Below are 16,502 nucleotides of genomic sequence, written 5' to 3' on the forward strand. Positions count from 1 at the left end.
GGCTAGGCTGGTCTCAAACTTCTGACCTCAAGTGATCCACCCGCCTCAGCCTCCCAAAGTACTGGGGTGACAGGCATGAGCCACCGCGCCAGGCCAAAATCCAGCTTTCTCATTTGTAAAATGACAAATCATAGATACAGCTAGTCCACAGTGGCCTCTGACAGTCTCCAGTTGTTAACGGTGAATGGTGTCCAGGTTTTTGGCGTCCTGAACAAAGAACTGGACAAAACGCACAAACAAAGCAAGGAAGGAATGAAGGGATTTATTGAAAAGAAACATACACCAAACAGAGTGGGAGCGGGCCCAAGCATATGGGTTCAAAAGCCCTGTTACAGAATTTTTGGGAGTTTAAACTCCCCCTAGAGGATTCCCCTTCCACTGGTTACTTCTGGTACACCCTATGTAAATGGAGAGGATGAAGAAAAGTTACAAAGTCATTTATGGCCTACCGGAGAGGATGTTTCCTGTTATAGCTGAAGTGAATTGGCCTTATGTTCCCTGCCTCCCTATTTTCCTGCCTTACAGTTGCTGGACTGACACATTTTTTATTTTATTTATTTTGTTTTGAGATAAGGTCTTGCTCTGTCGCCCAGGCTGAAGTGCAGTGGTGAGATCTTGGCTTACTGTAGCCTTGACCTTTTGGGCTCAAGAGATCCTCCCATCTCAGCCTCCCAAGTAGTTGGGACTAGGGATGCCCACTGCCACACCTGGCTAATTTTTTGTATTTTTAGTAGAGACGGGGTTTCGTCAAGTTGCCTAGGCTAGTCTCCAATTCCTGGGCTCAAGCGATCTGCCCACCTTGCCCTTCCAAAGTGTTGGGATTACGGGTGTGAACCACCGCACCAGGCCTGGGCTGACACTTTAAACGTGCCATTGCAATCAGTGTATAATGGTCCCGTGGCAGAGGGAGAATGGTGCCCAAGTCAGTACTTCTTGGCTGGGACCCAAGAAGACAAACCTCTAGGGCCGGCGTGGTGGCGCACGCCTGTAATCCCAGCACTTTGGTTGGCTGAGGTGGGCAGATCATCTGAGGTCAGGAGTTCAAGACCAGCCTGGCCAACATGGTGAAACCTTGTCTCTAATAAAAACACAAAAATTAGCTAGGGGTGGCCCGCGCCTGTAATCCCAGTTACCTGGAGGCTGAGGCAGGAGAATTGCTTGTACCCTGGAGGCGGAGATAGTGCCACTGCACTCCAGCCTGGGCAGCAGAGTGAGACTCCGTCTCTAAAAAAAAAAAGAAAAACTTATTAAAAAAAAATTGCAAGCAAAAAGCACAGAAGGCAGAAGGTGCAAATAAGCAGAGGCTCCATGGTCTGAAGGAAGCCAGTGCTGGGACCATGAATGAAGGGGGCTGGGGGCCAAGATTCCTGTATCCTGAGGGAGTCCAGGGTGGTACTGCTCCCCAAGTCCCATGGGTGGGGCTATTGGTCTCTGGGGATCCACTGCTTGTATTTCTCCTAATCTGCTTGGCATTAACCTCCTGCCAGGCTTTCAACACCCTTGTGGCAGTTTTCCCAGGTCCTGAGGCTGGGCAGCTGAGTCCAGTAAAAAACAGGGGCCCTGGAGAGGGACTGTGGGCAATGCCCCCGAGTCCCCGGGGCCTGGGAAGAACAGAGGCTGCCAAGCGCAGGGGGTGGTGGGGAGGGGAAGACCCTGGAGTAACAATCCCTGCTCTGTCCCCTTGGTTCCCACGGACTCGAGCCAAACCAAAGCACTGCCCGGACCAGTTCGGCTTCCAACCAATCCTGGTGCTGGCCTCAGACTCCTCCTTTCTTTCTCAGAACCCCATTCCCCTCAGGGCCCCCAGAGTCCAGGCCCCTAGATTCTTCTTCCCCTAGAACTCAGGAGTCTGGGACCCCCCAATCCCTTCTCCTCAGGACCTAGAAGGTTGGATCCCCAGCCCCCTTTCTCCCTTAGAACCTGAAATCACAGCCCTTGATCAGTATTTTGTGCCCCCTAGTGGAGAGAAGAGTGGGTCTGTCCTGTGACTGACTTACAGCAGGAATGGCAGAATTTTTTACTTATTATGATTTTTAATTTCTTTAGAGACAGGGTCTCACTCTGTCACCCAGGCTGGAGTGCAGTAGTGTGATCACAGCTAATTGCAACCTCGAACAAACTCCTGGGCTCCGGCATCCCTCCCACCTCAGCCTCGGAGTAGCTGGACCACAGGTGGATGCCACCACACCACCTAATTTTGTTAATTTTTAGTAGAGCTAGGATCTCGCTATGTCACCAAGGCTGGTCTTAAACTCCTAGGCTCAAGCGATCCTTCTGCCTCAGCCTCCCAGAGTGCTAGGATTACAGGCATGAGCCACGAAGCCTGGACGGAATGGCAGAATTTATTTGGTCACTCCACAGAGCGTAGGGAGGCTCTGCAGGGAACCTGCCTCCACAGGAGCCCTGTCCAAGGTCACACTTCTCATGAGAAGCTTAGACCTCATCATGCTCCAACACATTGGCCCTTGCAGTGTATGAGACTTGGAGAGCAGATTGCAGCAGTTTGTATTTATAGCTGAGAGCGCAGTTGGGGTTGCAGTGAGGCTGGAGAAAGTTTCAAAGCCCCTCACTTGCCTGGGCTTTCCATGGTCCTCTACCTAAATTTGTACAAGTCATTTTGTACTTTTTTTTTTTTCAAGACAGAGTTTCCCTTTTGTTGCCCAGGCTGGAGTGCGATGGCATGATCTCGGCTCACCACAACCTCCGTTTCCCAGGTTCAAGCGATTCTCCTGCCTTGGCCTCCCAAGTAGCTGGGATTACAGGCATGTACCACCATGCCCAGCTAATTTTGTACTTTTAGTAGAGATGGGGTTTCTCCATTTTGGTCAGGCTGGTCTCGAACTCCCGACCTCAGGTGATCCGCCAGCCTCTGCCTCCCAAAGTGCTGGGATTACAGTGTGAGCCACCACACCCAGCCAATTTTGTACTTTTTAAAAGAGGCCAGGCCAGGCGCGGTGGCTCATGCCTGTACTCCCAGCACTTTGGGAGACAGAGGCAGGCGGATCACGAGGTCAGGAGATCAAGACCATCCTGGCTAACACGGTGAAACCCCGTCTCTACTAAAAATACAAAAAATTAGCTGGGCGTGGTGGTGGGCGCCTGTAGTCCCAGCTACTCCGGAGGCTGAGACAGGAGAATGGTGTGAACCCAGGAGGCGGAGCTTGCATTGAGCTGAGATCATGCCACTGCACTCCAGCCTGGGTGACAGAGCAAGACTCGGTCTCAAAAAAAAAAAAAAAAGAGGCCCACAAAACACATAAGCTTCAGACCCCACAAGGTCTCTCCTCAATCCCTGTCTTAGTCTATTCACTTCATCCCTGGACTTAAAAGACTGGGCCTACACATTCAAAGAATCGTTATTAACACCATTATTGTCTGTAACAGTGAGGATGAGGCACTGAGTTTTCTTTTTCTTTTCTTTCTTCTTTTTTGGAGGCGGAGTCTTGCTCTGTTGCCCAGGCCGGAATTCAGTGGCATGATCTTGGCTCACTGCAACCTCTGCCTCCCGGGTTCAAGCAATTCTCCTGCCTCAGCCTCCCGAGTAGCTGGAGTTACAGACGTCCGCCACCATGCCCGGCTAATTTTTGTATTTTTAGTAGAGACGGGGTTTCACAATGTTGGCCAGGCTGGTCTCGAACTCCCGACCTCAGGTGATCCGCCTGCCTCGGCCTCCCAAAGTGCTGGGATTACAGCCGTGAGCCACCGCCCCTGGCTGAGGAGGGAAGTTTTCTAAGGTTCCTTCTTGTCCTGTGTTAGCCCTCAGAGAGGTAAGTCACTCACCTTCTGCACCTAGAGAGCCTCATCCCCAGGGCAATCATCCCCAGGGCAGTGCTGGAGATACAGCAGTGACCACAACAGTCCCAGGTCAGCCTGCCCAGTTGGGGAGACACACCCATCCCTGACAGTGATGACACAAAGTGAGCAGGGATGGGGTGGAGGAGCTGAGGGGGCAAGGGAGGATAGGAAAAGGGCTCAGAGAGAGTTTCCTAGAGCGAGAGCTACTGTTACAGAGCTGAGACCTAGAGGAAAGTGGAGGAAACCGATAATACAATGATAATTATATATTCAGAATATCCCAATGCAAAGCTTACTCTTTTTCCAGGTAATATATAAGGTTCATAATCACAGCGCTCCAAATATTGACCACTTAAGCATGAGGCCCAGGGCCTGATGTTTTCCATTCGCCATCTAACTACGTCTTCCCAATAACACAGCGGGGCAAAACGGGAAGACGAAGAACGAGTACGATTATATCCCTGGTTTATAAAAGGGGAGAAACTGAGGCTCAAACATAGATGTCACTTGTCACCAGCCTGGCCAACACGGTGAAACTCCGTCTCTACTTACAAAAAAAAAACAAAAAAACGGGAGGCTGACGCAGGAGAATTGCTTGAATCCGGGAGGCAGAGGTTGCAGTGAGCCGAGATCGCGCCACTGCACTCCAGCCTGGGTGACAGAGCGAGACTCCGTCTCAAAAAAAAAAAAAAAAAAAAAAAAAAAATTAGCCAGGAGTGGTGGCGTGCTCCTGTAATCCCGGCTACTCAGGAGGCCGAGGATGCAGTGAGCCGAGGTTGCAGTGAGCCGAGATCGCGCCATTGCACTCCAGCCTGGGGGAGAGTGAGGCTCCGTCTAAAAAAGAAAAAAAGAGAGAGAGAGAGACGTCACTTGTCCAGGATATCTTATCCAGTCAGTAGCACCACAAGGGTTAGAACCCTGGCCAGACATCCACCCAATTTCACGGGTGAACACTTAACAGCCTCTGAGAGTCTTGTCCTCTCTGGGCCTCCGTAACACCCTCTCCAAACTAAGGGTCTCTCAGCAGATGGCCGGGTTTAGAGCTGTACGAAGACACACAGCTAATGAAAAATTGTGGAATTCTCAGAGCCCGTGAAGCCTAGCCCACGGATGCGAGGTTTGGACCACTGAGGGAACGCGCATGCGTGCTAGGCAGGGCAGTCCGAAGGCTTGGGGGTGTATCATAGGGTCTCATCGGAGGTTTGTTGGCCGTAAGACCCCTGGAATTGGAACTCTAAAAACACAGAAAGGATATGAGCTCAGGAGACTTGAACGAAAGAGTTGTCTTAGGAAGAGGGGTCAGAAGACAAGGGTGCTGGGCAAAAGGCTAGTTCTTCGAATCAGAATACGGTGGCCAGAAAGGTTCCTCTGACGAAAGAGGGGCGTGGTTCGAAGCCGTACAGTGGCCGGTAAAGCTCAAGAAACATGGAACGAAAAGGACGCGAAGAATCGGCAGGGAGAAGCGGACAGGATGTCCCGAAAGGCTCATATAACCGAAAAGGCGGGTTAATGTGAAGGGACGGAAGGGACAGAACTTGCGGGAGGCACATGCTGGCCGAGAAAGTCCTGGAGTTCGGAGCATACAGTGTTTTTATTAGGTGGAAACAAACTTGCTGGGAGAAAGACGAGTACGGTGGCCAGGTTGGTCCTTCCATAGCCGGAAGTGGCCTTACTGAGAGGCGTGGCTGCGGCACTCTTGCCGGATAGGGTGGCCCGGCGGGGCTAGGAAAGCGTGAAATCTCGCGCGATTGCGCTGCGAAGTCGGGGACGGGGCGGGGCTGGCGGCGGGGGCGGGGACCCGGAGCGGGAAGATGGCGGCGGCGCAGGAGGCGGACGGGGCCCGCAGCGCCGTGGTGGCGGCCGGGGGAGGCAGCTCCGGTCAGGTACGGAGGCCGAGAGGGGACTGAGGGGGTTCTTCCCCAGCCGGGGGGCCTCCCACGGGGCGTGTCCTACCTCTTGTCACGGAATCCCGTGCACTGGGGGCTCCTTGGCCAGAGGGACCTTGAATACCCGGCCCAGGCAGGGCCGGACCGCCCGGGAGGCCGGACGGTGCCGGGAACAGGGCCCTGTTGCCGGTCGGTTCCCCTGCACGCTCGAGCCGGGCGGCCACCAGGCTCATTGCTCGATCCGGGGAGACAGTGGCTCGGAGGGGCGCAGGCTTGTACCTTGGCGCGCTGGGTTCTCAACTCCGCGATTCCATGCTCTGAGGCCGTTCCTAGAGTGGTCTGGCGTTCAGGTCTCGTTGTAGTGCTTGAGGTGTGCGCAGTGATTAATTGGGAGTTTTGTAGCTGTGGGGAAGTCAGGATTAGCAGGGCACGGCCGGCAGACCCATTTTACAGACGGGAATTCAAGGAACAGTGAGACTAAGGCGCTTCCAGAAGGTCATCCTGGTTAGGTTTGTAACTTTATGTAGAAGTTACAAGACACTGCTGACACAGGGACTGGTATGGATGTGGTTTTAATGTAAAATAGTTCTATGGGTTAATTAGTCCTGGTGCGGATGACTTCTGCCCCACTGCTGTCTTAACACACTGCAGAGCATACCATTTCAGGCAGCTACCGTTCAGGCATTTGGGGAATAGATGGAGACATGAAGGTGCTGTCGACCCACCCACTGGGATGTCACTGACATGTGGGAGGCAGCTCAGGGGAAAGGAGTGCGGGTTGAGAGGGGAGAATGAAGCTGACTCTCTGTGTGACCTTGGGCAAGTTCCTTTCCCTCTTTAGGCCTTTATCTCTCCCGTGTTAAATGCAGAGGTTGGACAGGAAGGCCAGCCATATCCCTGCTGTCAGGGGACGAAGAGAGGAGACTGACATGTAAACAGTTATAATCCTGAATGATTAGGTTGGTGACAAAAGTCTGTGTCAGGGACTGGGGGAGCCCAGAGAAAGAGCAAGTGGTATCACTTGGGGAGGACACATGGATGAAATTTGTGTGATAGAGCCCACTGTATCTGCTCTGAATCTTTTCAGCATTCTCAACCAGGGCCTGGCTTCAGGGACAGCCCAGGAAATGTTTGTTGAGTTAGTGCTGGAATGAAGGCTCAGTTCCTGTCTTCAAGGGTTTCCCAGTCTTGCTTTTCGAAAGGAGGTCGTTTCCCCTCTGGGTTTCTGTTGATTATTGGGTTGATGGTGGCTTGAGAGACCAGGGCCCAGGTTGTTCTCATTGCCCTGAGCTTCCAGATGGCACTCTGATCTTCTCTTGTACCAACTCTGCTTAAAAACAATCAAGAGTTACCCCCTTTGCCTTTAGGACAAAGTACAAATTCTTTAATAAATCACAGTCTTGCACGATCCGACACTTTTCTTCAGACTAGACTAGGATTTCTCGAGCTCGGCACTATCAACATTTTGAATTGGATAATGCTTTGTTTGGGGGGCTGCCCTGTGCATTTTAGGATGTTTAGCAGCATCCGTGGCCTCTACGCACTAGACGTCAGTAGGATCCACGCCCCTCCCCAGTTGTGACAACCATATATGTCTCCAGACATTGCCAAATGTTCCAAGAGCAGGGGGGCAAAGTCATCCCTGCGTGAGAACAACTGCGCTAAAGGGGATCCGCTGCTCTGAACCTATTTTATTTCTAAACCTCTTTTATTGCCTCTCAGTCTCTTTCCTCATAGTCTATGCACAGGTCTCTCCCCTCTTTAGCTAGTTGATGTGTATTAGTCCTACAGATTTCAGATGTCCCTTCCTGCAGAAAGCCCTCTTTGACTGTCTGGGCTCCCCTGTCCCAGCCCTGCCCTACTGGGTTTCACTCTCTGGGGACTGGGAACCCCAGGAGGGCAGAGCCAGGACTGCCTTGATCACCACTGCTTCCTTAGCACCACTCAGCTCAGCGCCAGGCACAGAGGAGGTGCTCAGTGTTTGTGGAATGAGCGGATCTTGAAACAGAGGCTGGGCTGAGGTGGAATTCCCTGATGCCATGGTGGATCCAGGTAATCAGTGAAGACATGCCGCAAAACCTAGCTTCCTCCTGCTCTTGCCTAGCCCTGGTGGTCTCAGCTACTTCTTGGACCCTTTAGCAGATGTTGCTGGGGATTGTGTGTGTGCGTGGACGTGCAGATCCGAGAGCAGGAACTGTGTCTTAGTCACTGATGTGTCCACAGCCACTGCCACCCTTCTCCCATGCCCAGGGCCTAGTGCACAGCAGGCACACCCTCGGCGCAGTCTGCTGCTTTAGCTAGCCTGCTCCTGTAGCCAGGAACTCGGACACAGAACCCACAGCTTTGCCATTCATTCCTTCAGCGAATGCGAATTGAGTCTACTCCATGCTAGGCCTTTGCTGATGCTGGAGATACAGCTGTGAATAAAATAGGTGCTGCCCTCTTGAAGGCCCTTACACTTATGTTCTAGTTGGAGCTGAATTTATAGGGGAAGCACAGACGGGGACACACAGTGAACAAGATAAATAAGAAAAACAGCAGTTCAGATGGCTCTGCGTGCCATGGACAGAAATAAAGCTGGGATGGGGATAGGAAGTGAGGGGTGGGTAGAAGAGTTGCAATTAAATAGGGTAGTCTAGAAGGCCTCTCTGAGGAGGTGACGCTTGAACAAAGACCTGAAGGAAGTGAGAGAGGGAGTCCCAAAGATACACGAGGGAAAAGCTTTTCAGGCAAAGGAGCAGCCAGTGCGAAGGCCCTAAAGTGGGAGGTGCCTGGTGTGATGAAGGAAGGGCGAGGAGGCTGGAGCGGGTGAGGGGAGAGGGGTGGCTGGGGACAGATGCAGATTATGCCAAGCTTTGGAGGCCATGGGGAGGACTTGGCCTTTACTCTGAGGGAAATAGGAGCTGAAAAGAGTGACTCTTTTTTTTTTTTTTCTTTTTTCTGAGACGGAGTCTCGCTTTCTCACCACAATCTCGGCTCACTGCAACCTCCGTCTCCTGGGTTCAGGCAATTCTACCTCAGCCTCTCAAGTAGCTGGGATTACAAGCACCTGCCACCACACCCAGCTAATTTTTGTATTTTTAGTAGAGACAGGGTTTCACCAGGTTGGCCAGGCTGGTCTTGAACTCCTGACCTCAGGTGATCTGCCCACCTCGGCCTCCCAAAGTGCTGGGATTTCAGGCGTGAGCCACCACGTCCAGCCTTGTGGTATAATTTAGATGGTATAACGTTCACCTGTTCTTAGGATAGAGTCCATTGGCTCCTGGTCCATTTATGCAGTTGTGTGGTGCAGCCATCACCACAGTCTGGTCTGAGAAAGCTTCTGTCCCCTCAGAAAGTTCCCTTTTACAGTCTCTGCTGCTCCCAGTCCTAGGCAGCCACAGAGGTGCTATCTCTGTAATTTTCTAAAAATTTCTTAAACAAGGATCTAAACAACATCCAGTCTTTTGTGTCCAGCTTCTTTCATTGGGCATAATGGGTTTGAGGTTCATGTTGTTACATAGATCTGCAGTTGTTCATTTTTATTTTATTTTTTACAACCTAGGATCAGGGAAATTTGGCCTTTGGGGAAATCCTAAAGTACGTGCTCACAGTTGTTCCTTTTCACTGCTGAGTGGTAGTCTGCAGACATGACACAGTTTATTCTTTCAGTCCTTGAAGGATATTTGGGTTGTTTTTAGTTTTTGTCTGTTGCCAATAATGCTGCTATGAACATTCATGTACAGGCTTTTCTGTGGCTGTATTTTGTTTCTTTTTTTTTTTTTTTTTCTAAGTAAGAGAGACAGGGTCTCCCTGTGTTGCTCAGGCTGGTCTCGAACTCCTGGGCTCAATGGATCCTCCTGCCTTGGCCTCCCAAAGTGCTAGGATTATAGGCATGAGCCACCACACCTGGCCACTGTTTGTTTTTGAGACAGAGTCATGCTCTGTCGCCTAGGCTGGAGTGCAGTGGTGTGATCCTGGTTCACTGTAGCCTCATTCTCCAAGGCTCAATTGATCCTCCCGTCTCAGCCTCCTGAGTAGCTGGGACCACAGGCATGCACTACCACACCTGGCTAATTTTTGTATTTTTTATAGAGATGAGGTCTTGCTGTGTTGCCCAGGCTGGTCTTGAACTCCTGGGCTCAAGCAGTCTTCCTGCCTTGGCCTCCTGAAGTTCTGGGATTATAGGCGTGAGCCACTGCGCCTGGTCTGGCTTCATGTTTTCTGCCTCCTGGGTAGCCATTCAGGATGGGTTTGCTGGATTGTGTAGTAGGTGCACATATGACTTGTTCAATAAGTGCCATATTTTCCGAAGTAGCTTTACTTTTACTTTCCCCCCAGCAGTGTACGAGGGTTCCTGTTTTTCCACATCCCTGCCAGCACTTGTGATTGTCTTTCTGCTGATAGCCATCCTAATAGGTGTGAAGTGACATCTCATTGTGGTTTTAACTTGCCTTTCCGTGGGAAGGTTCCCAGCCAGATTGCCCATCACTAACGGGTAAGCGAAGAGACCTGGGAGTCAGTCAGATGCAGCTTCAAATCCTGACTTGGCATCAAGTGTCCTTTCCTGACCCCGAATCAGCTCAGACCCATTGAAACCCATACTTGGACCCCTAAATTTCCCAATAGCTAGGCTGGCCTTGAGGAGGGGGCCTTGTGCCTGTCTGATTTCCCTTCCCCAGCCAACCCCTGCCCCATAGATCTCCTCATCAGAATGTGGCTTCCTCTGTCTCAGCCTAAGGGTCTCACCCAGACGACCCAGACGTCAAAGGGAGCTCCTCAGGGAGGCCTCTCTGACCACCCACTCCAAAGTGGATCCCTGTTCCCAACTCAGTTGCTGTCACTTCCCCCTGCTTGCTTTCCATGTACCATTTTTAATTATCCTGTTTACCGTTCTAGTGTGTTTCCTTCTAGATCCCCAGCTCTGGGTAAGCAGGGCCGAGATTTCTGTCTAAAATGTTCCACTATTTTCACAACCTGGTCCACAGGTCAGAGAGGTGAAGTGATGTGCCCAAGGTGTCACAGCCAAGAACGGTGGGACCAGGACTATAGCTGAGGTCTGTTTGACCCTGGAGCCCCTCCAATGGTGTGCTGTGCTTTGGGAGATTACAGGAAAGAGCTCTTGCTGGTGAAGGGGACAGGAGGTGACAAGTGACACATTTAACACATGTAGCCCCTCTAACCATGCTCCTGGGACATTTGCTATCTGGTGGGTAAGGTGAATGGAGAAAACATTGCAGAGGAGTGGACTAGGGGCTGTGGAGGAGAGGGCCAGACACTGGAGCCTCAGAGGGAAGTGGGTTTGGGTGACCTGAGCGTCCAGGGTGAGTCCTTCAGGCAGCAGTGGCTACACAGGTGTTTATCACACCCTTGCTCTGTGCCACTGGTGCTCTTGAGCTAACTGTGACTGTGATAGCCCTGGTCCTGCCTCTTGAAGGCTGATGGCTGAGGGGACAGCTGGGAGGAGGGGTGAATGAGAACAGGACTGGGGAGCTAGCAGGGTGCATGAAGGGTGAGCAGAACATCCCCTTCCAAACCTGGCATTCAGAGAGTCTCTGATTGTGACCTTCTGTGTCTGAGTGAAGAGTCCTCCTCTGGGAAGCCGTGCCTGGCTCCCTTGCCTGCCCCCCTTCCCTTCTGTCATTCTGCTTCTGCGGTCCTTCCTGAGTGACCAGACAAGTGGCTTCACCTCTCTGAGCCTCCCTTTGCTCAGCAGCCGGATGGAGCTGGTCATAGTTTTGGCCTCAGGATTAGTGTGCTGTGTGCCGTCACAGACATGTCTTGTGGCCGTGGCTTATGGTAGCGGCTGATAGTCTGGTTGTGTTTTTCTGTGTCTGTCCCACCTGCTGGACCAGGGGCCCTTGGAGGGCAGGGTTGGCCACAGAAGGGGCCTCAGGAATGGTTTGCCCAGGGAAGGCTCTTTCAGCGAAGCCCCAGCCTTGAAGAATCTGGCACCTGCCATAAGACTCCTTCTGTTGTTGTCCCCAATAGCCACCTCCTTGCATCCTGGCTCCAGCCCCAGGGAACAGTGGACAGTCATCAGAATCAGACTGTGCCTCTAATCTTCTGTTTCTGCACCTGCTGCTTCTCTCACTTCCTCCTTTGTGCCACCAACTTTCTATGTTTTAGGTCTCAGCTTCAATGCCCCCTTCTCCAGGAAGTTGCCCCGAACCCTAGACTGGACCAGGTGCCTCTCAGGGCTCCTGCATTCCAGCCCCGTTCTGGACAGTCACTGTCTAGAGATGAATCTTTCTCCCCCACCGGGCTGTTAACCCCCAGGAGGACAGCAAAAGACTCTCTAGGTCACCACTGTCCCTAGGTCACAGAGGTGCTCTGCGAGTGTTTTCCTACTAAAAGAAGAGGACCGCACCTTCCCAGGTGTTTTCACTGATTCATTCTCCAGTTATTGATAAGCACCCACTCTTTGCCCAGCCTGTGCCTGGCCTTCATGCATGATGGTGTCTAAGACAGCCCCCGTGTCCATTCTCCCTCCTTACCCTGGCCTCTGTCCCCCACAGGTGACCAGCAATGGCAGCATCGGGAGGGACCCGCCAGCGGAGACCCAGCCTCAGAACCCACCGGCCCAGCCGGCACCCAATGCCTGGCAGGTCATCAAAGGTGTGCTGTTTAGGTGAGCAGATGGGACTTGGGTTTGTTCACCAAAAACATTCAAATAAAAATAAGGAAGAAAGGAAAAGTCAGCTGATCAGCTGAGCATGGTGATCATTACTGTATGGTAGAGTTGCTTTTTTTCTTTTTTTTTTTGTATGATGGAATGTTTTCTAAACCTTTTTTTTACTCTGATAAAACATACTGAAGTAGGGGGTCTCCCTGAACCTGTTCTGGTTTTGGGGGGGCTACCTGATTTGTGAAAAAATAAAAACACAAAGAATACTGAAGTAGTTTGCTAGGGCCCTTGTATCAAGTAATATAGACGGAGTAGCTTAAACAACTGAAATAGGAAATTCATTGTCTTACAGTTCTGAAGGCTGGAAGTCCAGGATCCAGCTGTGGGCAGGGGCAGTTTCTTCTGTGGCTTCTCTCCTGGGCTTGCAGAAGGCCGTCTTCTCCCTGTGTCTTCATGTGGTCTTTCCTCTGTGTGTGTCTGTGTCCTAAGCTCCTCTTATGGGGACACTAGTCATACTGGCTTAGTACCCACCATAATGACCTCACTGAACCTTACTTTTTTACAGACCCTATCTGGGCCAGGCACAATGACTCACCCTCATAATCCCAGCATTTTGGGAGGCCAGGTTGGAAGGACTGCTTGAGCCCAGGAGTTTGAGACCAGCCTGGGCAACATAGTAAGACCCTGTCTCTACTAAAAATAAAAAAATCTGGCTGGGCATGGTGGCTCACACCTACAATCCCAGCACTTTGGGAGGCCGAGGCGGGTGGATCACGAGGTCAAGAGATCGAGACCATCCTGGCCAACATAGTGACACCCCATCTCTACTAAAAATACAAAAATTCCGGAGGCTGAGGCAGGAGAATGGCGTGAATCCGGGAGGCGGAGCTTGCAGAGAGCTGAGATCGCGCTACTGCACTCCAGCCTGGGCAACAGAGAAAGACTCCGTCTCAAAAAAAATAAAAAATACCAAAAAAATACAAAAATTAGCTGGACGTGGTGGCACGTGCCTGTAGTCCCAGCTACTCAGGAGGCTGAGGGCAGGAGAATCGTTTGAACCCAGGAGGGCAGAGGTTGCGGTGAGCTGAGATCGTGCCACTGCATTCCAGCCTGGGGACAGAGTGAGACTCCATCTCAAAAAAAAAAAAAAAAAAAAAAAGCCAGGTATGGTGACACGTACCTGTAGTCTCAGCTATTCAAGAGGCTGAGGTAGGAGGATCACTTGAGCCTTGGAAATTTTTTTATTTTTATTTTATGTATTTATTTATTTTTTTTGAGACGGAGTCTCGCTCTGTCGCCCAGGCTGGAGTGCAGTGGCACAATCTCGGCTCACTGCAAGCTCCGCCTCCCGGGTTCATGCCATTCTCCTGCCTCAGCCTCCCGAGTAGCTGGGACTACAGGCACCCGCCACCACACCTGGCTAATTTTTTGTATTTTCAGTAGAGATGGGGTTTCACCGTGTTAGCCAGGATGGTCTCTTATCTCCTGACCTCATGATCCGCCTGCCTTGGCCTCTCAAAGTGCTGCGATTACAGGTGTGAGCCACCGCACCCAGCCTATTTTTATTTTTGTAATGGAGTCTCGCTCTGTTTCCCAGGCTGGAGTACAGTGGCGCGATCTCAGCTCACTGCAACCTCCACCTCCTGGGTTCAAGCGATTCTCCTGCCTCAGCCTCCTGAGCAGCTGGAATTAAGGTATGTGCCACCATGCCCAGCTAATTTTGTATTTTTAGTAGAGATGGGGTTTCTCCATGTTGGTCAGGCTGGTCTCGAACTCCCAACCTCAGGCAATCCGCCCGCCTTGGCCTCCCAAAGTGTTGGGATTACAGGCGTGAGCCACTGCACCCAGTGCCTAGCTAATTTTTGCTTTTTTTTTTTTTTAGTAGAGATGGGGTTTCACTATGTTGACCAGGCTGGTCTCGAACTCCTGACCTCATGATCCACCCGCCTCAGCCTCCCAAAGTGCTGGGATTACAGGCGTGAGCCACTGGGCCCTGCCTGACCCTCAGAAGTTGAAGCTGCAGTGAGCCGAGATCACACCACTGTACTCCAGTCTGGGCATCAGAGTGAGACCTTATCGCAAAAAAAAGTTGGGGGGACCCTGTCTCTAAATCTAGTCACGGTGGTACTGAAGGTTGAGACTTTAACATATGAATTTTGGGAGACATGATTCAGCCCACATCTGCACATAACATCAAATTTACCATTTTAACCTATGTTTTCATTTTAACCTTTTTTTTTTTTTTTGAGACAGCGTCTCACTTTGTCACCCAGGCTGGAGTGCAGTAGTGCAATCTCGGCTCACTGCAGTCTCTGCCTCCTGGGTTCAAGCGATTCTCCTGCCTCAGCCACCTGAGTAGCTGGGACTACAGGCACCTGCCACCACGCCTGGCTAATTTTTGTATTTTTAGTGGAGATGGGGTTTTGCCGTGTTGGCCAGGCTGGTCTCTAACTCCTGACCTCAGGTGATCCACCCACCTCAGCCTCCTAAAGTCCTGGGATTATAGGCGTGAGCCACCACGCTTGGCCCATTTTAACCATTTTTAAGTATGTAGTCCTGTGGCATTAAGTACATCTCCACTGTTGTGCCCCATCACCATTTTCCATCCCGAGAATTTACTCTTCCCAAACTGAAATTCCATACCCATCAGACACAAGCTTCCCATTTCTTCCTCCTTGCAACACCTGGCAGCCACTTTTCTATTTCCTGTCTCTCTTTCACTACTCTAGTTAGCTCCTGTATGTGGAATCAGACAGCATTTGTCCTTCTGTGACTGCCTGGTGGTGACCCTTTTACCTGTGGGTTCACATGCTATTCCTGGGCAGTGGGACCCCAGGGCCTGTTTTTTCAAAGCCCAGCTTCTGTTTGAGGCCCTGGGGAGATGCTGGGTGGTGGCGGGGGAATATGCTTGGCACTGGGTTCTATCCTTCCTGCCTAGACCTAGTGACAGTCACCTTCTTTGCTCTGAGCCTTTGTTTACTCCTCTGCAAAATAGATATTCCTTTTATTTTTTATTTTTTGCTTTTTGGAGATGTATTTTAGCAAAATAAGAGACCACACCATGCAATTATGCAATCAGCTCCCCTACTTATGAGATAGAAGGAATTGCACAGCAGAGATGTTTACAACAATCATCCCGCCAAGTGCGGTGGCTCACGCCTGCAATCCCAGCACTTTGGGAGACCAAGGCAGGCAGATCATGAGGTCAAGAGATCGAGACCATCCTGGCCAATATGGTGAAATCCCATCTCTACTAAAAATACAAAAATTAGCTGGGTGTGGTGGCACACACCTGTAGTCCCAGCTACTCGGGAGGCTGAGGCAGGAGAATCACTTGAACCTGGGAGGTAGAGGTTGCAGTGAGCCAAGATCGTGCCACTGCACTCAAGCCTGGCGACAGAGCAAGACTGAGTCTCAAAAAAAAAAGAGAAAATAAAAATAAAACAATCATGGCTGGGCGCGGTGGCTCACGCCTGTAATCCCAGCACTTTGGGAGGCCAAGGCAGGCAGATCACGAGGTCAGGAGATCGAGACCATCCTGGCTAACACAGTGAAACCCCGTCTCTACTGAAAATACAAAAAAATTAGCCAGGTGTGGTGGCGGGCGCCTGTAGTCCGAGCTACTCAGGAGGCTGAGGCAAGAGAATGGTGTGAACCCAGGAGGCGGAGCTTACAGTGAGCCCAGGTGGTGCCACTGCACTCCAGCCTGGGCGACAGTGAGACTCCGTCTCAAAAAATAAAACAAAAATAAAAAAATAAAACAATCATTCCCTTGGCTAGAATGTCTTCACATGGCCATGGCCAGCTGCACGGGAGGCTGGGAAATGTGGTCTTTAATCTGGGAAACTGAGCACCCTGCTGGAAAGCAGGGCTCCTATTACTGAGGAAGAAGAGGAGAGTGGTTATGGGGGGCAGCTACTTATCTCTTCCATAAAATCTTATTACTGGTTTCCCTTAGCTTATAAATTATGAGTGTTTATTTTACAAAATTAAGTAGTTCAAACAATACAGAAGAGTGAAAAGAAAAAGCTAATGAAAAAGTGTAATGTGGGCCGGGCGCGGTGGCTCATGCCTGTAATCCCAGCACTTTGGGAGGCCGAGGTGGGTGGATCACGAGGTCAGGGGATCGAGACCATCCTGGCTAACACAGTGAAACTGCATCTCTACTAAAAATATAAAAAATTAGCCGGGCATGGTGGCAGGCGCCTATAGTC

General features: G+C 51.1%; 1 protein-coding gene and 1 long non-coding RNA gene across 4 annotated transcripts in view; one reads left to right on the forward strand and one right to left on the reverse strand.

The window, feature by feature from the left end:
* Nucleotides 1-246: 246 nt before the first annotated feature.
* On the reverse strand, nt 247-4,675 carry LOC129138105 (uncharacterized). The gene is made up of 2 exons (XR_008541082.1): nt 3,781-4,675; nt 247-1,224 (listed from the first exon to the last, which is right to left on the reverse strand). It is a non-coding gene; the product is annotated as an uncharacterized LOC129138105 (long non-coding RNA).
* Nucleotides 4,676-4,792: 117 nt separating this feature from the next.
* CLPTM1 (CLPTM1 regulator of GABA type A receptor forward trafficking) overlaps nt 4,793-16,502 on the forward strand; it is a 38,778-nt gene continuing 27,068 nt past the window's right edge. Inside the window, exons 1-2 of one of the 3 annotated variants that reach the window (XM_054673838.2) lie at nt 4,793-5,436; nt 12,179-12,291. In XM_054673838.2, the coding sequence (XP_054529813.1) occupies nt 5,344-5,436; nt 12,179-12,291 (206 nt within the window). In that variant the 5' untranslated portion in view covers nt 4,793-5,343. Of the gene's footprint in view, nt 5,437-5,560; nt 5,679-12,178; nt 12,292-16,502 lie in introns of those variants that run through there. The other 2 variants (XM_001162446.7, XM_001162487.7) reach the window with 2 other exon arrangements.

The sequence above is a fragment of the Pan troglodytes genome, chromosome 20 (assembly GCF_028858775.2).
Source record: "Pan troglodytes isolate AG18354 chromosome 20, NHGRI_mPanTro3-v2.0_pri, whole genome shotgun sequence".
NCBI lineage: Eukaryota > Metazoa > Chordata > Mammalia > Primates > Hominidae > Pan > Pan troglodytes.